Source organism: Neolamprologus multifasciatus, chromosome 16 (assembly GCF_963576455.1).
Source record: "Neolamprologus multifasciatus chromosome 16, fNeoMul1.2, whole genome shotgun sequence".
NCBI lineage: Eukaryota > Metazoa > Chordata > Actinopteri > Cichliformes > Cichlidae > Neolamprologus > Neolamprologus multifasciatus.
The window spans coordinates 19,429,459-19,456,520 of NC_140454.1; the positions used below are offsets into that span (position 1 = coordinate 19,429,459).

Here is a 27,062-nt window from a genome sequence, read left to right on the forward strand (position 1 = left end):
CTATTAATCTGAGTATTTTTATAATTATGTTAACTTTCAACCGTTTTATGTATTTATTTATTTTAATTCTTAATTAAATGAATTAGTTTATTTATTTATTGAAAAGAGATGTTTTGATATGCCATGCTATGACAGTTTAATACAAGGAAATCGATTATTTCATTCGTTTAAAAGTCATGTCTCGACCCTTTGAGCATCGTAACCTGTAAAAATAAAACATATGGTTGTCATGTTTTCGTATGTTGTCGCTGACGCTGGGGGGGGAAATGTTTCGCCCTCGCGATAAGAATTTTGCACACGATGCATGACGTTTCATAGCCAACCACTTGAAGACGGAGAGGTGGGCCCGGAGCCCGGACTCGCTACTGAGGTGTGAAGAGGTTTGTGTCCTTAAAACACAATAATTAGACATTTTCACCTACTGGCAGTCACCGAGCCCTTCTAAAGTCACACAGGGCACGCCAGTCGGTCAGTTTTTCAGGCAGTGTTAAAGCCTACCCATGTGCGCTGCAGCACCTACACACGAAAAGTAGCTTGATGAGTATCCAAAGTAGTGGAAGTTTGGAGGGGACGCCATCTTTAGTCCCAGCTCTCCACGTCCCCAACACGGACTGTGTTTTCGGCTACATACCACGGCAGTGGTGAAGGTCCAGAAAGGTACCGTGAAACATTTTAAGCCGCACGTCTTTTCTACTTGTTTGCGTTGGTCTTTTTGTGCATATAGAAGGGAAATTCTATTAAAATGACCGAACAAATCTTGGTGGCGAAATCTGCTCGCTAGCTAACGTTACTGTAACGCGTCAGCTCCAAAGTCCATTGAGCCTGTTTGGCTAGCTACTAGCACCGAAGACACAGGACCGTCTTTCTGTGCCCAGGCCAGTGCAGTAACCTTAAGACTAGTGCAATGGCGATTAAGCTTTGTTTTGAGCAGAAATGTAACTGTTGTAGTCGATGCATCCTCCATTAGGCATGCTGCCTGTTTAAGAGCACACATTAGCCAGGTTACCGATAATCATGTGCAAATGGAGATAATCAAGCAAATTCTAGTAATGCTTAGTGGATTGGCAGCAGCCAGTGCAAAGGTGTGCATCGCATCGTTAGCAATCCTTTGTGTGTTAACTAGTGTTTTCCTTCCATCAGTGTCCACATCATCTACATGTGTAAGTGGTGTTGTTTGTCATCTTTACGGTACACAGGGGTCTTGCATCGGCTTTTATCCTGGAAGTATTTGTGGTCTGTAACTAAAGCTAATGCACTGGATGCTTGGTAGCCTTGCTTGACCTTAGCTTTTCACTCTAAGTAATACTCAGTGTTTGTGTAGAGATGACATACAAAACTGAAGGAGAACTTATGGCTGGGCTATGCAGCATGCTAATCATAACGCCATAAAATACATCTGTAGTTGGCACTTAATGTTAATATTGCTTCCTGGACGTTAGTAGTTTTCATTGGCTGTTGTAATGATGGAGGACTTTACCCAGCCTAGGACACTGATGAATCTCTCCACTTCGTTTTGTAAACACAGATTGACATAAATTATTAACAGCTGACTACATGAGAATGAGACTATAATTTATTTTGTTCATTTTGTTTTCAAGTTTTCAATGAATGGACTCAGACTGAAATGGCCTGTTCATCTAATGTCAGGGTTTTTTTTTTTTTTGTTTGTTTGTTTGTTTTTTAAACGACTTTCCAAATGTCTGCCATAAACAGGTGGTCAGCTTGTCTGCTGAGCAGCATGGAATTAAAACACATCCACAGCATGAGCTGTAAGGGTTCAACCGCTAGCTCCCGCAGGGGCTTGAATATAGATAATATTTATGCTCTGAGGCCTTCATGTTTGAAACAAAAGCAAATCCTTGAGAAACAATACGCAGCTCATGTGTATTTATGACGTGAAACTGGCATAAACATTTGGAGAGATGTGGTTATGAATCCGTCTCAGCAAAACCAAGTCATAAAAATGCGAAAGTATTGGTTGATCATCTACAACATTGGACATTTCAGAGCTTATGCAGAAATGATAATCATCACTGAACGTAGAAGCCAGTTATTCCCTGCATGTGTTAGATTTTCTAATTAAGCGGTAGTGAGGTGAAAATGGTACTAATCATTTGAATGAGTTGAAAATGAAGCCGATGTGTTAAGGAGCGTGCGATATTTAGTTACTATATACAGTGTTGTGTAATATCAAAAGGCTTCTTTTTTGCTTATTTTTCCACACCTGTTTCAAATCACCCAAAAAATGGGTAAAGGTAACCCAATTAAAAACAAAATGCAGTTTTTAAATTATTACATTTTTAAGGGGTAAAAATTAAAAGATATGTTTAATTTTGATAGCCACACCCATATCTGATTACTACCGACTTTGTTGAATCAAGAAATTGCTTAAAAACAACCTGTCTGACGAAATGAATTAGGCTGAAAGATCTCATCTAAAAGACACTTAAGAACAGGAGAGAAACAAAGTCGTTGACATCTATCAGTATGGAAAGGGTTATAAAACCATTTCTAAGGCTTTGGGACTCCAGCAAACCATGGTCAGAGCCATGAAAACCTGGAGCAGTGGTGAACCTTCCCAGAAGTGGCCACCTACCAAAATTACTCCAACACCGTATCGACTTATCCAGGAGGTCACAAAAGCACCCAGAATAATATCTGAAGAACAGCAGGCCTCACCTGCCTCAGTTAAGGTCAGAGTTTGATTTGATTCAACAACAGGAAAGCGACTGGGCAAATAAGGCATCCATGGGAGAGCTCCAAGGTGAAAATCACTGCTCACCAAAATGAACACAAAGCCTCATCTAATGTTTGTCAAAAATTTCTTTGGGCTGCTTCAAGACCTGGATGACTTGGCATAATTGATAGAACTATGAAATCCAGAAAATCCTGAAGGGGAATGTCCAACCATCAGATTGAATGGGTTAAAACAAAACAAACAAATAAAATCAAGGTTTTGGAGTCTAGAGATGGTTTGGCATGACCTTAAACAGGCCGTCAGTGCTAGATTGCAGTTCTTGCTTATTAGGTTTAGTGGACAATTACTTTTTCACACATGGTGAGGGTTTGGATACCTTTTTTTTTCTCTTTCCCTTAATAAATTAAGTCACTGTTTAAAAACTGCTTGGTACAGATACTTTTCACAGTGCTATTTATAGGGGGGAAAAAAGTAAATATTCTCCATAAGGTTATTTTATTTTTTTTACTCTTAAATTGATAAAGCTGCCACATGCAGAAAACATGGTTAGCTGTGTTAGGTACGTGACCTGCAGTAAATGATTTCTCGAGCAGAATTTAATTGGGAAATTACAGATCCACAAACATGACAATGTTAGGAAGAAAAATGTGCGGGTTGCCTAATTTTTATTTATTTTTAATAAGTTATTTAAAAAAAAAAAAAACCAAGGTCTATCGGGTGGTTGCGAAGGGTAGTTAACATTATCAGATTCATGACAGTTTGACCTTTTTATTAAGTCTTAATCAAGAAGTTAGGGCAAAGTAGTGATTATAATAAGCTAAGCAGATGCATCAGTGTAATCATTGTTATTTTATATCTTGCTTGCAGAGCATAAATATGACAGTATTATGCATGTATTGATCAAATTTCAGTGAGGCAAATACTGATTGTGGCTTACAGTTCCATGGCTTCTGTGGTGCTAGACTTGATGCATAGCACCACAAATACTTCACTAAGTGTAACTATCGATCACAATATAGTGTCAGTAAATGTAAATTAGAAGGCTACATTAATAGCAGGTCTCTTTTCAGTTTAAATGTGTTACTGCATACACATAAAGATAGCAAATACATCAGTTAAAAGTTTTCAGATAGAATTTGCCTAAAGCGATGACCGTGGTGGTTATTTAAAAAAGGTAACGGACGCATCTCTGTGGAGGTGCTGATAGCATGCTGGAAGTAAAAATATCCTAGCCTGGTTAATTTTTAAAAGTAGCTATTGACTTTTCAGAAAATTAAAGTATAACAGCGTGTTGGAGCTGTTTTTGTGCATGACACCGATTGGTAAAGAAGGGATTTTGATTAACGACAGGACACGTGATTCTTTTTACGTTAGACACACTTTTTTTTTTTTGTGTGTGTGCTTATCTGGGAAATGGCTTCATGTCAGTATCGTTTGGTGTGCCAGCTGTATTCTGTCTGTTGCAACCCATTTGTTAAGTTGCTTTGTGTTTGCAGATGTATTGCAAATCATACCATAATAGGAGACAGGGTTTTGGTTTGAGAGGATGTAATAAATTACTTTTTGTTTAGCTGTGTGCGCAAACTGTTATGTGAAGTCCTCAGGGTCTAAATGAAGTGCAGATTCAGTCCTGAGATCATTGAAGATTTTATTTTTCATGTGAAACTGTGTGTGGTTTAATTTGTATTTGTTATCTGGGATAATCAGGGCAATCACGTTCAAGTTGTAACTATTTTTTCACTCCGTTTAGAGAGACTTTTTTTTTTTTCATTTCTGTAGGTTTGTTGTTGCACTGCTGAAATATTTTAAGCAAAAGTACATGTATTTTGGTTTCAGTGGTTTGTAATACATATCCTCCAACAATTCATGTCGCTGAATGCTACACGGTGACTTTTTATTAGAGGTGGGAATCACCATACATCCCACGATACGATATTATCACAATACTTAACGCACGATACGATATTATTGCAATTTTTAAAAAAAATATTTTGCGATATTCAGATTCTGTACATAAAGGTAAACTTTATCAATATTCATTTTATCAAATATCAAAGTCTCACACTCAGTCTTTCTCTCATTTCAGTCAGTTTTATTGTTGACAAACTGAACCGTTTGTATTACAGTCTAGCCCAGGGGTCGGCAACCTGCGCCTCTTTTGTCCTTATACTGCGGCTCCGGGTGGTTTGGAAAAATAAATTAGAAGTATTTAGCTGAAGTGTATTTTATTTGTGTTTAGTTCTTTTTTTTAACTTGTAGTTCTAAATTGGAAGATTATTGTGATTTTGAAATATAAAAATAAAATTAGATTATATTATTTTTTTCACCGCTCAAAATAAGCGTCACACTCGCGGACGCCGGTATACCCGCCGAAACGCCGTGCATTTATCAAGACTTTTGACCCCAGGTAGGCCAGTTATGGATCTTCGGATCCACATTATGTCAGCAGCTCCACCATGAACTATGTTAAAACAAACACCGCTCACGCCTCACAGATGACAGCTTAAAGTCCTGTGTAAAGATGAAAGCCCCGATTTGCAGATGCTGTGCGCAGCGGTCGGGACCATAAGTCTTATTGTAAACATATCACGGCAGACCCAACGATGTTTCCATGAACATGCTTTTCAGCATCTCTTTACTGACCACTTTTCACACGCGGTTGCTGTACGCATACAGCCGGCTGTACGCATACAGCCGGCTGTAGCTTTTCAGCTCACAGCCCGACAACACCACAGCACAGATAGCACAGACTTTAAGGCAGCGAGGCGTGATTGCGGGTGCAGCTCAGGTGCGTCCGCCTCCCAGCGGCGCTGCAGACCACGCCCCGCCACACACATTAACCAGGTAAAATACATATTTAGGCGGAATTTTGCAAATATCTATTTTTCCTTTTTTAGCAGCATAGTGCTTTTTTCCAATTACTTTTTACAAGTCAGGTCAAGGCTCCAAAGGCGATATAAGGGTGGCAGCTCACAACAGTTTTTGTTTGCTGGATCATTTTAGTTCAGCTGGGTGTCTTTCCTTTTGTTATATTTCTTTAAGAGTTCAAAATGTGTTAATTACATAAATAAAATGTAATTTTCTCTGTAGGACTTCATGGATTTTATAAGCAACACACCTTATTTGCTCTGTGGATTATTTTAAAAAGCAGTTAAAAACTTTTCTGTTCAAACAAGCCTTTTGTTGATCTACGTATTTTAGATTCTTTACATTATTTACATTTGATCTTTTACATTGTGTATAATGTCTATTGTTTGTATTGTTTATTTTAATCTTTGTGTACAGCGCTTTGTGACTGCCTCTCTGTGAAAAGCGCTTAATAAATAAACTTTACTTACTTTAGTTGTTCACACAAAGCATAAAGGTAAAAAAGCAATCTATGCAGTGTTATCTTCATTTTAGATTTCAAAAAGTATTTGCGGCTCCCAGTGTTTTCTTTTGCGTGGAAACCGGGTCCAAGTGGCTCTTTGGGTGTTAAAGGTTGCAGACCCCTGGTCTAGTCCAACTTAACTGAATGCAACCATCTGGTACAATTATAGCCATTCTGAACTATGCAATTTGTGAAAACTATGCAGCCCCTTCAGCAACTGAAGAATTTGAAAGTAAATTAAAAAAAAATATAATTTTACATTAAATAAAAAAGTTTTAAACTTAATTAAAATAAAACATGTCTTAAATTAAAATAAATAAACTGTCATGTTTATTGCTGCCAAAAAAAAGTTAAACACATTTGGACAGTGAAGGAATGTCAGGATTCTTGCTCAGAAAAAGGATCAACATGCTCTGAAGTCAGAGCACAAAAAAGCCTTTTTTGTAACAAAATATCGATTTCTGCTGTCCCTGTATCGATACATTATTAGCAAACAAAATATCACGATACTACACAGTAACGATTTTTTCCCCCACCCCTACTTTTTATCCTCGATCTTTAGTTCACATTTATAATCCTAGCTGGTATAATTTTAAACACATTCAGTGTGTTCTTGTCTTTCCTACTCTTAAATGGATTTTGAAAATCCTTACCTACTGTACTGAGCTTGGATGCAGTGCCAAACCTCCATAGCCCTTTCAAAATGGTTGTCTCATTAAAGCACAGATTTAGTGAGCAGGCACTTCTGAGTCTGCAGCAACACCAAAGCCCATGGTGCTCCTGCATCATTCCCACAGGAGCGCTGTGAGCAGTATTGCCTAGCATTTGAAACATTGCCCTTGGATTCTCATGATTTAAAGAAAAGAACAAAACAGAAAATTTCTGAATGTGGCCTCTGCATATGGAGAATATAACGCGTTCTTTTGAACATTTTTGTTATTTAAGTATTAGGCTTTTACCTGTAGAGTTGGTGTAATCATAATCACCCCTAGCTTATCTCCTCAGTACTTGATGAATAAATATAGCAAAACCTGCCTTGGGGATGCCACTAGGGAGTGGGCAGAAATTTGGTGTCGGCCTACATTCTGATCTAGACTCAAATCCACTCACCTCTCAGTTTTAGTCACATTAATCATGACTCTGCTCATAAGCTTACTGCTGCTGTGTCATTTGCCCACTCGAGTGGGCAGTAAATGGGTTCAATTAAGCTGATCGTTGAATAACGGAGACACACTGTGATTTGTTGCTAATCCTCCCAGGCACCATGGAGGAGCTGCACAGCCTGGACCCCCGGAGACAGGAGCTGCTGGAGGCTCGTTTTATGGGCGGAGTCAGCGGCAGCACAGGGGGCAGCACTGGCAGCGCAAGCGGGGGAACCAAAGTGAGTCAGAAATGAGGATGTATCTATTTATTTATTTATTGTTGAAGTGTTTCCTATTGTAGTGTTGACTCAGTTATTAATTGTCTCTCTTTATTTCAGGGCTTGACCAATAATGAATGTTCAAATCACAGTTTTGGAAGTCTAGGATCTTCAAGTGACAAGGAGTCGGAGGTGAATATCTTTAATCCTATGTGGGAACTACTCTGACCACATTTACACTGTCCAGATTAATCATGCTTGACACAAGTATTTGTGTCCTTTGCACGCTAATCTTAAGCATTCCATTATTATATAACCTTTATTCTGGAAATGATATATATATATATATATATATATATATCTCATTTCCAGTATCAATATTGTTAAATTAAACAATATATTTTTAATGTAGTCTTGAACTGTCATTTACTTGCTTTACTGGTGGTTATTTTATACTCTTAATTAATAATTTTTTAAATAAAGATTTTCTTTGATAATGAAGTACACTTGCAATAAATGCTTTTCACTGTTAGTCTGGTCACTTATTATTTCTGGGTAATAAGTTTTGGTCTAAAGCTTTCCTTTCTTGTCATTATAGGGGTCTGATGTGAAAAGAGGGAGCTCTCCTGCTTATTCGGTGGGTAACTTATCAGATCTGAAAATGAATATTTTGCATTTAAAGGCTGGAGATTTGTCTGGTCAACACTGGTGTTTGCAGTGATCCCTCTAGGTTCAACATGACCGAAACAATGCTATTTATTTGTATTTTTCAAAAGACCAATATTTATAATGGAAATATTTTTCAGATATTAGGAAAGTACTTTTATTATTCCAGAACTTGTTGCATTTCTTGACTGTTGTTAACCTGGACTATTGGGGACTTAAAAAAAGGCTGTTACAGCTCCAAACATCTATTGTAATTTTACTCATTCTGTATATAAAGCATGAATATCTATAAATACCCATTGGAAACAAAAAGCTATCACTATATAGAGAATACAGCAGCAGTCTAGATTAAGGTTCAGAGTGTCCGTTGTGCAGTAATCATACTGTAAAATTATACCAAATTAAATTTAATGTTTCAGACCCCAGAGAAGAAACAGACTGAAACAACTAGAGGCAGAAAAAGGAAACCTGAGATCCAGTCAGAGAGCAGCCAAGGTAAGTGTTGTTCTGTTATACCGATTATAATTATTTTACTCCTGTTGTTTGTGTTATTCCAATAAAATATGTTTTATAAATCACAACACTCATCCCTGCTTTCGCTTGATTTTAGGAAAATCAACTGTGCGAGGACCCAAAATAAGTGATTATTTCGATGTAAGTTTTGTGTCAGATATTTCATATATGAAGTATGAACAGTATACTTCATGGCACTATATATGAATATATAGTGCCCAGAAAATAATGTGTGCTATATCAGTCTGTTGAAGATCTGAGGCGTAATCCATTTCCTGTCTGTAACCACATTACAGTGAAATAAAAGGAACTGCTGGCTGTCTGCTGTTACCAGATCTTAGGCAGCGGTGCTACTTATCCTCTCTTTTCATCTTGTAGTTCCAGGGAGGGAATGGGTCCAGTCCTGTGAGAGGTCCCCCACCAGTGATTCGTTCGCCCCAGAATTCACATTCCCACTCGACTCAGGGCACTTCTGTAAGCTGTGATAATAACAAAATAACTCTTTTGTAGCTCACCATAGTGTTGACCTGTTTTTATATAAAATATCATCACTCTCTGTCTTCCAGGTTAGACAAAATAGTTCATCTCCTACTAGTCTGTCTTTTGGGGACCATATGGCACATCCAAAGCAACTAGCAGTCAAATTTGTTCAGGTGAGGAGGTTGTAACCAAAGCCTTTCTGCATTCACTCTTAAAACATGTTTGATATGACAAGTGTTTAACTCCTTTTGTTTTTCTCTCCAGACTGACCTGACAGTGTTAAAATTGGCTGCCCTTGAAAGCACCAAGAATCTAGACCTTGAGAAGAAGGAGGGCAGGATAGATGACCTGTTAAGGGTAAGGGGGACATCTTACTGTTTTATTGACTGAACTAGTTTAAAAACAAGGTGGATAAAACTTCCCATAATTCAGTTTTATAGTAAATGTGTTTAGTAAAGCATTTTGTTTCTGTCTGCTCATCCAGTGTCATTTTCTGCTTCACAGGCAAACTGTGATCTCAGGAGACAGATAGATGAACAGCAAAAGTTACTTGAAAAATACAAGGAACGCTTGAATAAGTGCATCACCATGAGCAAGAAGTTACTTATAGAAAAGGTAAACAAGTGTTTTTTCTGTGCCCTGCGTTATTAAAATTAGGAATGTTTGTGTGGCTGTGAACCTGCATGCTGTATTTTATGTTGTTGTTCAGAGCACCCAGGAGAAGCAGGCCTGTCGGGAGAAGAGCATGCAGGATAGACTACGTTTAGGCCACTTTACTACAGTGAGACATGGGGCCTCATTCACAGAGCAGTGGACAGATGGCTATGCCTTCCAAAACCTTGTCAAGTGAGAAGCTTTTAAATTGTTTATCTTCCATTTATTTATTAAGCTTTGCATATTTTAAGTTTAGCTCTCCACGCACACCTTAAAGCTGCACATTACATGCACATTTAATTCCCCTGCTACTGAAAAGTTGGGGGTTGTAAGCTCAGCTCCAGGGCTTCATTTCCTAGGACAGCTGCCATGTCACTTCTTAACATTATTCGCTTAAGAGTAGATTTAACCTCATGTTGTCAAAACAGACTTAGTATTTTTAGTATAATTTCACAGAGTTTTGCATTGCAGCCCTCATCTGCAGTATTTCCATCGTCAGATTCAAGTTGAAAATTCTAAAATGTAGTTGTACCTCTAAAATTAACAGCTTTAATATGTCCTTCGGCAGGCAGCAGGAGTGGATAAACCAACAGAGAGAAGACATTGAGAGGCAGAGGAAACTTCTTGCCAAGAGGAAACCTCCATCTTCCAACAACTCCCAAACACCAACCACAAACTCTGAGCCAAAGCAACGGAAAACCAAGGCGGTGAATGGAGCAGAAAACGATCCCTTTCTAAAACCCAGCCTACCTCAGCTGTAAGTCCACACCCTTGTGTATGTGTTGTGTAGGATCCTTTTTCCCCCTGTGTTTTGCTTTATTACCTCATCTTTACCAGGAAAGCAGATTTTAACAGCCTGTAGCACAGTATTAACTGAAAGTGTTGAATTTAAGACGCACTGTTAAATTAGGCTCATGCTTTGTTTCTATATGCTTTCTTATCCTTGAAAGGCTGACATTAGCAGAGTACCATGAACAGGAAGAGATCTTCAAACTGCGACTTGGACATCTGAAAAAGGTTTGTGGAAATATAAAGCCTGGTAAACAGAATTGTGACGTTTTGTTTGATTGTTCAATCAAGTTAATATAGTTCAGAGTGCCTGACAGATAATTGACAAAGTAAAAGAACAAAATAAATATGCAACAGTAAGAAATTTAAACAGACAAAACATTAATGGCCTAAAAGTAGGATGAATCAATTTAAAAAAGAAAAGAAAAAATATTAATAAAAAATGCAGGTTATAATGGAATAAAATGTATGATAAAAGGTAAAAAATATAAAAATTGAACATTGCAGTGCTGGGTTTTAGGTGTGATGTCTTCCTTTTTGAGTGCTATACACTTAAGCGGATGGCCCTTATTGCTTAGTAACACCCCCTTTGGTGAGAGTGGTTACTTTTAAAAGCCACCTAAATACTTGTTTGAGGAACTTGTTTCCTTCTTCCTGCAAAAGGGTTCTAGTTTTGTCAGATTCTTGGGCTATCTTGCATTCACTGCTCTTTTTAGGTATGACTACAGATTTTTGATGAGGTTTAGGCTGGGGAACTGCGTGGGGCCCAGGCATAACTGTTAGCGTGCACCTCTCAATGTGGCCAACTGTACCGAGCCTTCCATGAACATCCAATTTGAGCAGATGTGGCTGTACAGCAGAGGCATAGCCTTCTCCTACTTTTTGGGCTATGGCTGCATATTTTTGGGCTAAAGGTTGACTTGGTATATTCATAAACCTTTGAAATTTGCATCACCTGACCTTTCCCAGTGGTTGTAAACAAGCCTTAGAAATTGCAATGACCGACGTCTTTGTAAAAGGGATAAAAAATGCTAATGCTTTTTAAAATAACAATAAAGAACTGTAACTTTGACTTTTTAAATCTGTTCATCTATTTAGATTTTAGCTTGTGGCCAAACTTTCTGCATTTATCTCTTCCACCTTTTTCCTCAGTTTCCTGATTAAAAATCCTGTTCCATTAGTAAAGATTGTGCAAAGAATATAAGGTCAATATACTCATTGTTTTCATGGAAAAAAAGCTTCACTGAAAAGCCCTAACGGACTCTGCACCAAGTCAGATGTTAATATTTAATTGCGAGCTCGTCATGTGTATGAGTGGGTTTTGATGAACTCTCCTTGTAGTCAGTGCTCTGAAGTTCCTTCTGTGCATTTGTGTGTTTGTGTGTTTGAATCATTTATAGGAAGAAGCTGAGATCCAGGCAGAGCTCGAGCGTCTGGAGAGAGTGCGCAACCTTCACATTCGGGAACTGAAGAGAATAAATAACGAAGACAGCTCACAGTGAGTCTAAATCACTTTCCTTGACATATGCTGCATTGACATTGGAACACGATGTACAAGCAAGGCTACAGTCCTCGTCCGCAGTCGAATAATAAAGGGTTGTATTATGTGAAATTAAGCTTCTTGTCGTTTTTCAACATGTCTTGTCTCCAGTGTGTTGTGAGACCCACAAAATGAGGAGGGGGGGGGGAGCCCATCTCTTTTTGTCTATTCCTTTCTCTGTCACATTCAGTGTGTCTGAACTTGCTGTTCTGATTTATAGACCATTGTGGTGTCAGAATGGGTTAACGCCACCCCTCACCCCACCCCAGCTGGAAAACAGATTCATCCTCTTGAATTCTGAATGAACAGCTCACAGTCTGCCATTATTTCCCTGCTAGAGCCATGTCTGCTAACTCAGAGATGCATTAGCTATGAGCAAACCGAACAAAATGTCTGTTCTGTTTTTGCTCCTGCAGCCCATAAGTCTTCATGTACTCCAGTATTCGGGGGGAATGAAGACCCAGTGGATTACTTGTATTTACAATGTCCTTAGAGTAATAGCAAATGTCCTATTGTTGGCACATTATGCTGCTAAATATGGTTGGCAGTATTACATTAATTCTGATTGTATTCACACAGACTACAGCTGCGTTAAAAGTAAAATTAAAAATTATGGGAGCTTTGAGACCGATTCGGAAAATTAAATAAGAGGTTGCTTTTTGTGCTTCGGTTTATTGATCACATCAGATTTCTCTCCTTATATTGTGCGCTTGCCTGCACTTTATTTTTATATAGCAAGTTCTTCAGTAAAGGGATTATCATGTATTCATTTTTGATTCTTTCGAGAGTGATTGGATTTTGAAATGTGACTGAAATGTTTTCATAAAATCTGCATGTTAACATCTAAACAGTGTTTGAGCAGCTAGAATTTGGACTTTTATAACCAAAACATCTTACTTGTCTTACACAGGCGGCCATAGCTAAAATGAGAAGGTGCGAGAAGCAACAGAATTTCTTTGTTTTTTTCCCCGTCATTTATTCATGTCTGTATATCAGCTATAATGCAGTATGCTGCTCCTTTATCGCACTCACTGAACTCTACTGTAAACCGTTGTGGCAGCAGTTCATGATTACACCTGTAGTCAGAAAAATGACCTTTTAAAACGTTGCAGAAGCTGGAAATTATTTATCTGTGCAGTATTTGGAGCTGAAATTTGACACTTTCAACTGTTATGCGAGACTTGCCGTTAAGTTTTTAATAAGCAGCATAATGTGACTTTTTGCTCGTCTTTGTAGTACTGAACCTAAAATAAATTGACAAACAAAGCTAATTTTTTATTAATTTGTGATTCACATATAGGTCCAAATTTAAATTTTACTCCTCCCTCCCTTATTATTATTTTTTTCTCCAATCTAAAGATTTAAAGATCACCCAACGTTGAATGAAAGATACCTGCTCCTGCATCTTCTAGGCAGAGGAGGCTTTAGTGAAGTTTACAAGGTAAGTCATTAAACATGGAAAAAATACTCTCAATAAGTGTTGCTGTGCAGGTTTATTCTAACCGTCACTGTGTTGTTCAGGCTTTTGACTTGATTGAACAACGATACGCTGCTGTGAAAATCCACCAACTTAACAAAAACTGGAGAGAAGAAAAAAAAGAGAACTATCACAAGTATGTTAGTCTGTGTGAATATGTTTGTATAATAAGGGAGCACAGCACCTTCCTGCTTTGGTTGCTAATGGTATGATAAATATTATCCTCTCTACAGGCATGCATGTCGAGAGTACAGAATACACAAGGAGTTGGACCATCCCAGGATTGTGAAACTTTATGATTACTTCTCACTGGACACAGACACGTCAGTCACTCGGTGCATTTTTGACACCTTTCACATGCTATAAAATGTGCAAAGAAATTCTTACTTAATTTATCCATCCAACAGGTTTTGCACTGTTATGGAGTACTGCGAGGGCAACGACCTGGATTTCTACTTGAAGCAGCATAAATTAATGTCTGAGAAGGAGGCACGGTCCATAGTCATGCAGATTGTAAATGCACTAAAATACCTGAATGAAATCAAACCTCCCATCATCCATTATGACCTTAAACCAGGTAAACACCCCCTTCTGAACAACGGATCAGTCTTAAACAGTTTCCCCCCTGGAATTAATAAAGTATTCTGATTCTGATTGAGCGTGATTACTGCTGCAGTTCTGACCTAATGTGTTTTGATTTGAAGGTAATATCTTGTTGGTGGATGGCACAGCCTGTGGGGAAATTAAAATCACTGACTTTGGTCTTTCCAAAATTATGGATGATGACAACTACGGCGTAGATGGGATGGACCTGACATCACAGGGTGCAGGAACCTACTGGTGAGAAGAAATGCTCCTAAATCACATTCAGACATTTAAAATTGTCTTTAAATGTTGATTGATGATTACCTAAAAGTAGCAGTAACATATTATAGGCGTACTTCTTTATAAACAAAGATCCCGTATTTAGTTTTGTGCTTTTGTGAAAGTGTCAAAAGCTGTTTGTGAAGTAGACGCTTACATTGAGTGTTTAACATCATTACAGTCCTGAAACGCCTTAAATGTCGATGATGTTCCTGGTGGAACCAAGTTTAAGAGCGCGTTAAGTGCTTTTATATAATAATGTGAAAATCTTTTAAAGGGTTTCTTTGGAAAATGCCTTCTTTTTACTCATTTTCAGTTCTCTCCTTGTAACTCACATTTTTAGAGGAATACTTTTGTGTCGGCTTCTTGATACCAGTCATTGAATCGCTCAAGCATAAAGGCATTAACTGCTGGGATAAATTTTGAATTCGGTGTCTTTCAGTGGCAGTGTTGTGTCAACGCATTAAGAGATAATTCTGTTGGCTATTAACAAAGAGAATAGAGTTATATTTTAGCTGTAGCTGAAAACTTGGCATATTTTGACATGCTGTGTAGAGCATCCTTTGAGGAAACTGGACAAAAAGGCTACAGGTTAGCCAGTGTACCCTGACTGCTGTTAGGCATCAGGATGAAATCCTTGCACCCAGTGTCAGACTGTATGCTTGCGCAATGGGTCCTGGGCTCTTCCTGGTGCGTGACAATGACTGGCCTCATGTGGCGAGAGCATGCAGCCAGTTCCTGGAAAATGAGGGAACCGATACCACTGGCTGATTTTCATGCTCGCCAGACCTAAATCTAACAGAACACCTCTAGGACATTGTTTCCATCCATCCAACACCACCAGGTTGCATCTCATACTGTCCAGGAGCTCAGTGATGCCCTGGTCCAGATCTGGGAGGATATTCCCCAGGATAGCATCCCATTGGGAGCATCCCCCGACTTTGCCAGACATGCATACAAGCACATAGGGCCATACAAACTACGGAGTGTCATTTTGAGTTGTGATGTGTGATGAAATTTTGGACTAGCCTGCTGCATCAGTTTTTCACTTTGATTTTGGGCTGTCTTTGAATTCTCTGTATTGTTACCTGGCATGATTTATTTATTTCAGTAAGGTATAATGGAAAGAAAAAAGTAGCATAAAATAGGCATCCATTTGTAGCAACAGTACTATTACTACAACTATTTGTAGTTGTAGTAATCTATAAGTAACTTAAAATTGTAAAAACGGTACTGACCATAAATGTGTGTGCCAACCTTGTCCTTTGATTTATGCATATTGTGACATCAGGTACTTGCCTCCTGAGTGTTTTGTGGTTGGTAAAGAACCTCCAAAGATCTCCAACAAGGTGGATGTGTGGTCTGTGGGTGTCATCTTTTTCCAGTGTCTGTATGGAAGGAAGGTAAGGACGATGGCTGGTCTTCTAGCAGTGTTTATGTTAATTTATGCCTGATGATAAAGCTCTGTCCTTCTTTCCAGCCTTTTGGCCACAATCAGTCACAACAAGATATCCTGCAGGAGAACACCATACTCAAAGCTACCGACGTTCAGTTCCCTGTGAAGCCAGTTTCCAGTAACGAAGCAAAGGTAGCAGAACTTGCACACGGTTGCTGTCTTTTAAATATCATCACGCATTATGACTTAATTTTGAATTCTTCAACTTTCAGGCTTTCATACGGCGGTGCCTGGCATACAGAAAGGAGGACCGGATCGACGTTCACCAGCTGGGAAGTGACCCCTACTTGCTCCCTCACATCCGGAGATCAAGCTCCTCTGGAAATCTGCAAATGAGTGCTGCGGTCTCAAGTCCAGCCTCCTCCAGCAACATCTCATATTGACAATTTTGAATTGTGACAAAAAAAACAAAAACACACATAAAAATTTAAAACTTGATGACTGAAGTTGCACCTGCAGAGCTCTTCAGAGGCTTGGGCTCGTAAGAGGAGGAACAGCCAGCGATGGAAGGAACGGGCTCAGGTGGGGGGCATCACCTGGCCTCCTCTGACCTGTGCCAGGCTTCTACTTGTTTACCAGGGCTTGATCAGTTGGAGGGACAGTAAAGGGACGGGTAAAGGACATGGGTAAATGGATCTCGTTGAAGGTCTAACAAAAAAAAAAAAAGCACTGAAACTGACTACATACCTTGAAGAAAATGTGATTGGACACTCGGTTCGGATCTTGCTGATGGACACAGCCTTAAAGGGCCGAAGGGAGACTTTGGCAGGTCACCATTTAGATTAAATAATGTGGTCCTGCCAGGGTGCAAATGATTCAGCTGCTAGAAGTTAATTTACTGTGAGGAGAAGACAGTCATTGTTAAGTAGAACTACAAAGATTTCACCATTGATTTGGGTAATTGTTTTGTTTTTTTGTTTTTCCACAAATGTTAGGCTTTAATTTGAGTTACTTAGCCATGAGAATGTAATGTGTAGCATACAAGTGGCAACTAGTGTCATGTAGACTGGGGCAGCATACTTATGTTTAATGCACAAAATAACCAAATGTAGAAAAAATTAAATTGTATAAAGAAAACCCTATGCAGGAATATTAACAGATAAATTGGAAACTGTATATGCTGTACAGGCGAATTTTCAAGTTTTGAGCTGCAGCAGTAATGTGTACAAAGAGTTCAAATTTTTCCCAATTTAAGAGTAGTTTCCTGGAGTGGTTTCATTTTGCTGCTTTGTTGCTCTTACTTTTCAAGGGCTTTATGTTCCACTTCGGGTACAAATTGTACAGTTCTGCTAAGAGTGAATAAATACCAGGAAACTTCTTTTTTTTCTCCCCATTGATCTTAGTGCACATAATCCACTCTTATTGCATCTATAAAAAGATAATTTAATGCTTATTCACTGTAAATTTTCAGGTGTGCTCTACCTACCATTATGGCTGTGATTATACTGACACCCTCTGGCTATGTTTAGTATTACATAGAAGCCATACTAGGATGCAGATAAGCTTCACAACAGATGAGAAAAACCAGAGGCTAACATTGAGAAAATACATGAGTTTAATCAAGGTAACAATATTTCACTTTACAAATAATTTCATACAATACAAGAAAACAATGTCTGCAACGCTGCAGCCAGCAAGCCTTGTTTTCTAATGGAAGATCCCCAGTAGTATAAGTTATAGTTGAGCCCTCCCATTAAGTAGTGTAATCCTTGAAGATGCTGATTTGAATTTGAATAACCCATGTTCCATATTTTAAAAAGAATTTAAATGTCCTCTGTCACAGAACTTAAACTCCAAAATGCTCTCAAATTTCCTTTAACTGCCTTCAGACGCAGGGCTTCTCTTCTGACACACCATTTCCAGGACAAACTGGATGTCCTGCATTTAATACCAGTTCCGTTCTTGCAGCTGAGCTCGCACAACAATCCTGATGGTCTGTTTGCACGTGTAATTTGTCAGCCGAGTGCTGGGGTGAATGGCCAGGTTACACTGTGTAAAGACTCTATAGAGAGCATGCCAACATCTTCAATTTTTGCTTTCTGTTAAGATGAGTCTGCAGACATTGTAATATTTATTGATCCAGAGGTGGTCACTGATGGGGAGTTGGGGGTTTTGGCATGAAAACTGTTCATTAGGATAGTGGAAGCAGGAGAAGTACTGGCAAAGACTGGGGGTGAAACAAAGTTGGATAGGGGAGGAGTTGCACTGGGGGCTACACCTGGCAGGTTAATTGCTGAAAGAGGTGGAAGACCTGCAGAAGATGACACAAAACCCTTCAGTTAGCAAAATTGTAATTTTACTTTAATAACATTAGCTCTTGGACACAAAACTTTTACTTTTCCTGCCTGGAGACGACACTCAGTATTAAAGAAAAGGCATCACCAATCCTGGAAAGATGCCTTTGTAAAGCACTTTCAAAGAGGTGTGAGTTAGAATCCAGTTTCTGTGCAACAATGTATTCAAATATTAAAGGTAAGTTACTCTTCCACAACTTTAGTTTAAATATAAACACTAAGCAAATTTGACATGATTTAAAATGATCGACTTGGAAATTGGTTTACCCTTGGACGCCTACTATGGCTAACCCTTTTCCGAACCGAACACTTTCGGTCATTTCAGGTTTGCTTCCAAAAAGAAATTTCTTGGTGTGCATCAGAAGTTAGTGAGGGTGATTTCTGCCTTGGTTGTCAAACCACATCTTAATGGATATATACTGTGGTGTCAACTCATCATTAAGGATACAGGGTGGTTATCAGATGTCGTCTTTATGATAAGTGGATTGATTCTCAATAAATCTTGAGAATAACTTTGAGTTCGGTATCTTGTCCAAGGAGACTATGGCTTACAGATCGAGCCACCAACCTTCAGATTAGTTGATGATCTGCTACACTGATCTACAACTATCCCTTTTATAGGGTAAAAGAGTTAAAGGTCCTTTAGACTGCAGTTGCAAACATGTGGATGGGAGGAAAACCGTCCAACCGTTAGAATTTACCAGGTTGAACTGTTGGATACATCTTTGCACAATGTCTCTGTCACTTAACTGTCTTATGAAAAGATCATGTCAAGACTAGTAATGGGAGAAGGAGTGATGTTAATAAGTCAAACCTGTTCCAGAATTTTCAAGGACACTTAAAAGTCAGTCAATCTAAATCCTATAGCCAAGTTTCACTAAATCGCTGCTATCTCAATATTAAAAATAAACCCTTAAACATTTGTTTCTATAAACAAATGTTGGGAACACCAAAAACAGCAAGCCTGCCATCACACTTTTAAAAGCTAAAATGTTACGAAGCTGGGCGTGTTCCATCAAAGTCACTCAGTAGTAATAAACTGTATTTAGCTGGACTATTCTTAGCTGCCTGTGGTCGTTACACTGTACGTCTTTACAATATATTTCTAATTTGCATTGGATAGTAAGAAAGCAAAATATCAGCGTTAGCCTTTACATCTGAACCTAAGCATGCTTGACAGAACACATTTATACCTGCGGGCTGTATTCCAACTCCCGGTGGCAATGCATGACTCACATCTGGCAATGAGACATTTAGGTTTGGTAGATTAGGAAAAGGTGAAAGACCTCTAGGTAGGGGCATTACGCCTATGCAACAAAAAGAAAAGGAAAAAAAAAAAAATAGACAGGTGTAGCAGACTCGCATCATGGATCATAAAGTATGAATTTTACAGACTGTACTTGGCACAAAAACTGGGGAGCTATGAACACCCAATGTAATTTAACCAACCTGGTAGCGTTGGAGCAGGACTGACAGACAGTGGAACAGTTTGTGAGAGGGGTACTTGGTTGTGCAGCGGGACAGCAGGAACTCCTGAAATTATATAATCATATGTTTTATTACATGAGAAAGCGACAACAAGGAGGAGATATTATAGATTTCTAAATACCTTTAACTCTTGTTGTTCTGTTATTCCACTTAGGTTTCATTTGAACTACTAATTAATTTCGGTGAGATTTCATCCTCAGATCAGCTCAAATTGTAAATGCTACAGAGTCAGAGAGGACAGTGTACCTGTATGACTGCTCAGGACTGATGTTGGGTTTGAGCTGACGGACAAGCTAGCGAGACCTTGCTCCAATCCCATCGAAGCAGAAGACGACACAGCAATTGGAACAGTTGGAACGACGGCAGAGAGGTGGACCTGGTAACCAACAGTGTTTTGTACATTTTAAAAAAAGCTGGAAGCCAGACAGCATCAAAATGATATTTACTTCTGGATGCAGTTATTAAAGATGCCAACTTACCTCTGTGAAGCCATCTTTTGGTGAAGGAGGTGGTTCGTAATGAGTCTGTACTGGTAAACTGATCTTCTTACCCTCAGCAAATGGCAGGGTAGGTATCCTGTGCAGGTAACCGTAGCCAATCCCACAGCCTAGACTGCATGGCAGAAATAGAGCAATACTGTGAAGGGGCAGCATCAGAAATATTGTAAAAGAAAAACCTGACACTCAAATTACAGTAGAACCTTTTCAACAATCAAACCCACTGAAACTCAGGGACCATAAAAGTGATGACAAGATACACCTCCTAAACATAGGGGTATCTTTTTTCTTGATGGCATGATTCATAACTTTCTAACTTTCTTTGTAGCAGAAGTATACTCCATCACTTTCTTAGTACTGGGTTGAACCTACTTCTGCCTTTATAATTGTCTTAAATCTTCATGGCACAGATTCAAAAAAAGTGCTGAAAACATTCCTCAGACACTCATATTAACATGATAGCACCAAACAGTTGCTGTAGATTTGCTGCATAACCATGATGAGAATCTCCCGTTCCACCACCTTGGATTGAGCTCTGAAACTCTGGAGGTCATTTAAGTGCGGGGAACTCATTGTCATGTTCAAGAAACCAGTTTAAGATGATGTGAGCTTTGTTACGTGTCACAGAGGATGGGTAAACTTACAGGGATGGATGTGGTCAACAACAACAGGCCATAGCACCTTGAAAAAAAGGTTCGTTGGTACTTAAAGTGTGCCAAACGGCAGGATGAATCCATGCTTTTGTGTTGTTTACACCAAGTTTTGACCCTACCATCTGAATGTTGCAGCAGATGTTTTTCAAATCATATAGTGTCTAATGACTAAAGAGTTTCCTGTTCTTAGCTTATTTGAGTTATTGATGCCTTGTTGCTATCAGCTTTAAGCAGGCTGACCATTCTCCTCCGACCTCTGACATCAACAGCAGTTTCAGAAATACTCATTAGTTCATCTGGCACCAACAACCACACCAACAAAGGCAAAGGCAGCATATGGCTTTGCATTCAGCACTCATATATCAAACAGTTTTTAAATCCAGAAATGAAAAGAAAAACATAGCCTAGAACAAATTCTGCATTTAAATAAACTAGCAGGATTGACTGTAAACTCCCCTCTTACGTAATATCAAGAACGCTCACAGATTTTAACCAGCAACAGAAACTGGGTGGATCATTTTTTTAGTGACTGTCATACCTGCCTTCTCCACCCCAGTCAGAGTTTGGGGTGATGACCACCTCGCGGCAATTGTCTGCGTCTGTGTTGTAAACATAGAGCTTTAGCTCCTTCCCTTCATGTGTTTCAATGAGGGAAAACAGATCTTCGCTCTGCTTAAAAACCACAAAAATACACATCAGGTTAACTTGTTCCTGGTTTAATTCCTGCATTAAAAAAATAAAATCTTAAGCAGGCACCTCAGTCATGGCGGTGTCCACTCCTATAATGTAGTCTGCATGCGGCCTCAAACCTGCCAGGGATGCAGGAGAATTCGGCTCCACTTCCTGGACTCAAAAACATGCAGCTATCAACACATGAGATCACAGAAATAAATAAGACCCCCCCCCCCCCCCCCCCCCAAAAAAAAGCAGCCTCAGACAGAACCTAACACTCACCAAGACATGCCAAACATTTTCATTGGCTCCCTCGAAGCTGCAGAAGCGAATGCTGACTCCCAGAAGCCCCTGGCCGCCCCACATGTTGCTGGGCGTGACCGTCGTCTCCCGCACTGCCAGCGTCTTGCTGCTATACAACAACATCTTGACGGGCTTCTCCACGTTCATCTTCAGCAGCTCTTTCAGGGTGTCATTGTCCCTGTTCTGTAAAGAAACCAGTATGATTACCAAAATGATTCCAGTACCAAATGATTCCTAGGAATATCCGTGACTAACACTGACCTAACCGGAAACTCACCAGCCGAGTGTCGCAGATTGAGATGATAAAATCAAAGAATGGCTCCAGTCCTGCCTGGCGACCGGGAGAATTCTCTTGCACCTACAGATTAGAAGGCGGTCAGAAGGTTTTCAAGTAAAGCAGGTTAATGCCAGTCTTTTAAATATCTGCACACAGGATAAAATTACTGCAAGTGTGTCTAAACTGAAAATTCTAAATATTTGGCTTTAAAAATAAATAAATAAATCCATGATGAGCGAGAGCTGGGTCTGAGACACCGACGGACACTGCACACCAATCACAAGGTAGCACCAAAGAAAACTTTGCTTTATCATCTATTTTACACTAAATGGGCAGACATGACATAAAGAACATTATGCTGTATTCAATAAGACTTTAAACTAGTGGTTGAGACCATAAACTCAGCAGTAAATGGTCACAGAGCACAGAGACAAAAAGACAGCCAACAGGATTTGTCACAAAGGACGAGCAGCATTCAATGAAAACCTGTACATCTCTGTTTTGGCACACACTCCCGTGTAGTTTAACATTCCTCTCACTGGTTTAAGACTAGTGTGTCAAGTGAGGTTTCCAAGAAGACTCATTAGTCTCCTTCTTAGAAACTAGTCTCCTTCTTGGAAACTAGCCTTAACTGGTTATTTTACTCCTTCTCACGTACAAAGTCTTGAATATTCAGGGCATATAGTCTTTTAAGAACCTCATATTACCATAATAACCTAACAGAGCACTTCACTCTCTCAGATGGCAGGGTTACTTCTGACACCAAAAGTTTCCAAAGTAGAACAGGAGGCCGAGCCTTCAGGTATCAGGCCGCTCTCTTTCTTTTCACGGTTTGGATTTAGGAGACAGGCATCCTCTCTACATTTAACATTAGCTTCAAACTGGCCTTTTTTGATAAAACCACCAAAACCATCCCTTTGCTATGCTGCTATAGGTTCAGGGCTGGTGTGGGACTGCCTGTGATGCACTATTTCTTATCTCCACTCCCCAGGTGTTTATTTTCCTTCCTCCCTTTCTTAGTATCCTTCCCACCATCATCTAGGGTATGCCTAGAGCTGATCACCTGATTGTTAGGGCAAGTGTTTTTATGAGTTGTTGTCGTCTCATTGCAACTTCGTGTCCCTGAATTGTATTTAAAGTATCTTTTTAAGAACGTTTAAAGGCTTTTATAAAACAAACTGAGCTAATGACCCACTGTGAATGAATTATGTTCAAAGTGATCCTTTTTTCTTAATGATCCTTGATCAGTGGGTCTTTAGATTGGACACAGATAATGATCTTTGAAGCACAAAATGCAAACATTTAGCATTTTACTTTTAGTGTGGCCCATTTTCCCTGCGTGTGATCTGGTGATGAAACATCTTTAAAAGCTTGGACTGACTGGTGGAGTATAACGTTTTCAAATGAAAACAGCCACACACACCCATTTCCATAAATCACGTATAGCAGCCACACCGGTTATTCTGGCATCATTCAGTCTGCTGGGGAGTGAGGGGACATCTGCTGATTGTCTCACAAACTGCACGTCTGAATGACAATTAACCGTGTCCAGTTTCTAATATGGATATATATCATTTAAACAGTGTAGACCGCGAGGCTATTAGCAGGCTCACACATCAGCGGTTGGTGCTACAGAGTGGGCGTAGCAGGAGCTTCCATTCAAAGGCGGTGACAGCTAGCCGTTTACAATAAAGACAACGAGCTATGTGAAGGATTTCTGGGTGTGTCTGAGTCCTCCCCGGGGTCTGTGTCAAACACAAGCCTCTACTAGCATCAGTATTTAGCCAGTAGTAGAGGTCGCTTCCTCTAAAGGAAAAATAACCCTTCTATCCTATCGTTAGCTGCTCCTCCGCGGGCTAACAGGAGGTCACAGTCCGTACGTCCACATTAAAATGTTCTCTTACCCTGAGGACATGGTATCCCTCTTTGCCTCCACCTGGTATCTCGACGCTCGGAGAGCCCCCCATGCCCTGAGTGCGACAGTCAGGGTGGGACTGACACCTGTGCTGGTTAGTTAGGTGATTAGTTAGCAGGCGGCTCGGATCATGCCGCGTTTCCTGTGGCTTTGGTTTCCCAGGACTTCCGCTCAGGATGATGATAGTGAAGAGGAGGAGGAGCGGGAGGTGCATCCCTCTGTGGTAGCAGGGTTTCATCATCTGTGTCTTTTGAGGTCTGATTATTTGTAAAGTAATAAGATTATGGGCGGAGAGGCTTTAAGCTTTAAATCTGGGTGCTTCAGGGCAGGGGGACCTAATGAGGACGATATTTTGGTGTAATTTCAAATAAGATGTTTCCTGCCTGTGAGCTTTTGCAAAATATGTTTGTTGGTCTTCATTATTTTAGCATAATATTAAATATTCTTAAATAACCGTGTTTATTAAGGGCGCAAAACCAAGGGGCAAGTAGTCTGAATCCATGGTGGTTATAAAATATAAATCATGACATATGCGATGCATTGTGGGGAAGCAGGTTAAGCACATGAAGGGAGAAAAGTCTCCCAGCAGATATATACTTTTAACTTAATCTAGCCACTTTCTTGTGAGGCAAGTCAAACAAGAGAAGCCCAGGTCATGTCTCAACATGAGCAGTGTGACTGGTAACATCTCCATGAGCCAGCTGGTTGTGAAAACAAGGGATTCTGCTCTGTGTGCACAGTTGAAAGTCTGAAACAGCCTCTTCCACCTCCAGATCACGTAGTCTACCTCATCAGCAGGACGACTCATGACTCAAAATGTCCTTTTTCTCACTGACATGTTCAGATTAGGAAACTAGACAGTGTGGAGAACAGGAAAGACTAAAATAAGACAGGACGTCACACCCAGTTTCAAGCTTGTCACGTGCAGTGTGTTTGCTTAATTGAAATCATTTGAATCTCTTAGGTTGTCAGTTTCAAATCATGTCTGGTGTTGTTTGCACTTGTTGTTTGCTGTTCTTAAATAAAGTGACTTATGATATTTAAGGTTTGTGGCCTTTCAAAGTTTGTCTGGGGATGTTTTATTCATGCTGAGATTCACCAAATTAAGCTTGAGGTCACATTTTGACAATCGTAATTTTAAAAAAATGTGCTGTAGTCCAGTTAAGGCTTCTTTTGCAAATGACCAACCCATGCACCATGAAGATAGAGGGATTTAGTTTGCAGTGCTGTTTGACTAATGCTGAGGATTTTGAATTGTGCATAATTTGTATTTCAATTACATATTGTATACATTTTGTGGCTTAAAATTACAAAAATTGGAGAATTGCTGCATTACTGCTGCATTATTGCCTTCTGCAAACACAATATCAGTTTTCATGCTTTGCCAAAGAGCACGGTGCTACAGTTTAAGATCCTGTCCTGTCACCTTCTGTAACATCAACTTGACTGAGAAATGTCTGTAGAATTCTCAGTTTATTCACATCATGGCTGATTTCATTTCAGTATAGCTCTGCCAGAGCAGATACGAGAGACCGAAGATGAAAAAAACTATCTCTATGATCAAACTGTGATGGGAGAGATCATCAGCTCTATAAAGAGCGTGAGCTCACCAAGTAGATTAATGCATATAAATTTGAATATCTCTGTAGTGCAGCAGCTCTTATCAAATAATTTGAAATAAACTTGCTCGGTGCTGTTATTCCCCTCATCAGTCATCAGTTATCCTGTCAGTCTCCAGATCCACAAGAGCTCAGCCTGATCGTGTGTCTATGCAGGCTGTAAGCTGGATTGTTATGTAAGACAGGAAGTCAGGCTTTACTCTAATAAATTCTGATTTTTATTATTTATAGTAAAAAATAAAAAAAAATGCAAATAAGGATTGCAATTTAATTCTGATTTTACAGTTTATTTCATGTTAAAAAATTAGGAAACAGTGAAAATGTAAAAGAAATTCAGTTTTCTTAATTATGAAAATACTGAAATGTGTATAACAAGTATAAAAAAAAAAACCACACGTTTCCAAGGAAACAACAGAATAAGTTTAACACATACACAAATGCAAATATTACTAATGTTCCCAGTAGGTTCTGCTATGCTTTATGTTTAGGACTAAAAGGCAAGCTACTGCTAAGGGATGTAGCAGTAATTGTCGTAAGCTGTCAACATTCACATGTATATTTTTTTAATGATACAAAAACGTCTTACAATCCTGCTCAGTCTTTGCATTTTAGGGATGGTAAGCATTCCACCTGCTAAACATCAGCATATTAGAAAGCATTCAGCTCCAAGCAGGCTATAAGAACAGCATCACAGGGCTGCAAGAGCAACATTCCTGCATTAGTAATTAAACCAAACAATAAGATGCTCAGTAAGAATTCTGTTTGCTGATGTAAAAGATGGAAAACATTTTTAGTTATGCATTTTTTTCTTTTAGACAATCAGTATTTTTTCTGTTGTTAGAGGACTGTGACTTTAAACTTATAAGGTATTAGTTAAATAACCATGAGGAGTTTATGCAAATATAGCTGCTGCTAGAATATAAGACTTCATCATTGCTTCAAGAAAAATGTAAACAACTCATGTGTTCAATCTTCTCAGTAAATAAGCATTTTATTTCAAATTCCATTTAAAAGCAATATGATATCAGTAGCAGGAACAACTTTTCAGATAAAAGCACAAAAAATTATTTGATTTAAAAAAAACCCTGGTGATTACCATTTTTATCACTGGCCAAATTGTAATGTATTGACTATTTGCATTACTTATTCTCATTATTATTATGATTACTTATTATTATTTTATGTTATTTTCTTATTTTATGCTATTTATGAAGTCGAAGGCCTTTGGCTTCATGTCCCTTTCATTTATCATGCACTGTGATCAACAGCATGCTAATAAACCATTCATTCACACTTAAACCTTTTATTGTACACAACGATTCCTCGTGTCACCTTGTATACCAGTTAGAAATATACTTTACACGTTGACGCTTGCTCCTTCGAGAAGCAGATAAATAAACGCTGTATTTCAGCAGCAGCTTGCTGACGCCTGAAAACTGCACAATCACTGATCTGGATCTAGTTCTCAGATTTATAC

The 27,062-nt window shown here is 39.1% G+C and overlaps 2 protein-coding genes across 4 annotated transcripts; one reads left to right on the forward strand and one right to left on the reverse strand.

Annotated features, from left to right (window-relative positions):
* The first annotated feature begins 270 nt into the window (after window positions 1-270).
* tlk1a (tousled-like kinase 1a) lies at window positions 271-17,185 on the forward strand. 2 transcript variants are annotated; one of them, XM_085134712.1, is made up of 22 exons: window positions 271-380; window positions 7,328-7,449; window positions 7,549-7,620; window positions 8,027-8,065; window positions 8,514-8,589; window positions 8,705-8,748; window positions 8,986-9,081; window positions 9,174-9,260; window positions 9,352-9,444; window positions 9,592-9,702; window positions 9,797-9,933; window positions 10,310-10,498; window positions 10,692-10,758; window positions 11,931-12,028; window positions 13,430-13,511; window positions 13,592-13,683; window positions 13,781-13,870; window positions 13,955-14,124; window positions 14,252-14,387; window positions 15,703-15,814; window positions 15,892-15,999; window positions 16,080-17,185. In XM_085134712.1, the coding sequence occupies exons 2-22, from the start codon at window positions 7,333-7,335 to the stop codon at window positions 16,248-16,250; spliced, it is 2,187 nt and encodes a 728-aa protein (XP_084990838.1). In that variant the 5' UTR covers window positions 271-380; window positions 7,328-7,332; the 3' UTR covers window positions 16,251-17,185. The 2 variants fall into 2 exon arrangements, with proteins under 2 accessions (XP_084990838.1, XP_084990837.1); XM_085134711.1 differs by having other exon boundaries at window positions 321-657.
* A 219-nt stretch (window positions 17,186-17,404) lies between these two features.
* On the reverse strand, window positions 17,405-24,176 carry LOC146500705 (Golgi reassembly-stacking protein 2-like). 2 transcript variants are annotated; one of them, XM_085134721.1, is made up of 10 exons: window positions 23,956-24,176; window positions 22,052-22,132; window positions 21,754-21,957; window positions 21,556-21,642; window positions 21,338-21,471; window positions 20,129-20,261; window positions 19,896-20,025; window positions 19,611-19,694; window positions 19,355-19,468; window positions 17,405-18,118 (listed from the first exon to the last, which is right to left on the reverse strand). In XM_085134721.1, the coding sequence occupies exons 1-10, from the start codon at window positions 24,016-24,018 to the stop codon at window positions 17,910-17,912; spliced, it is 1,239 nt and encodes a 412-aa protein (XP_084990847.1). In that variant the 5' UTR covers window positions 24,019-24,176; the 3' UTR covers window positions 17,405-17,909. The 2 variants fall into 2 exon arrangements, with proteins under 2 accessions (XP_084990847.1, XP_084990848.1); XM_085134722.1 differs by having other exon boundaries at window positions 21,338-21,468; window positions 23,956-24,173.
* Window positions 24,177-27,062: the final 2,886 nt, after the last annotated feature.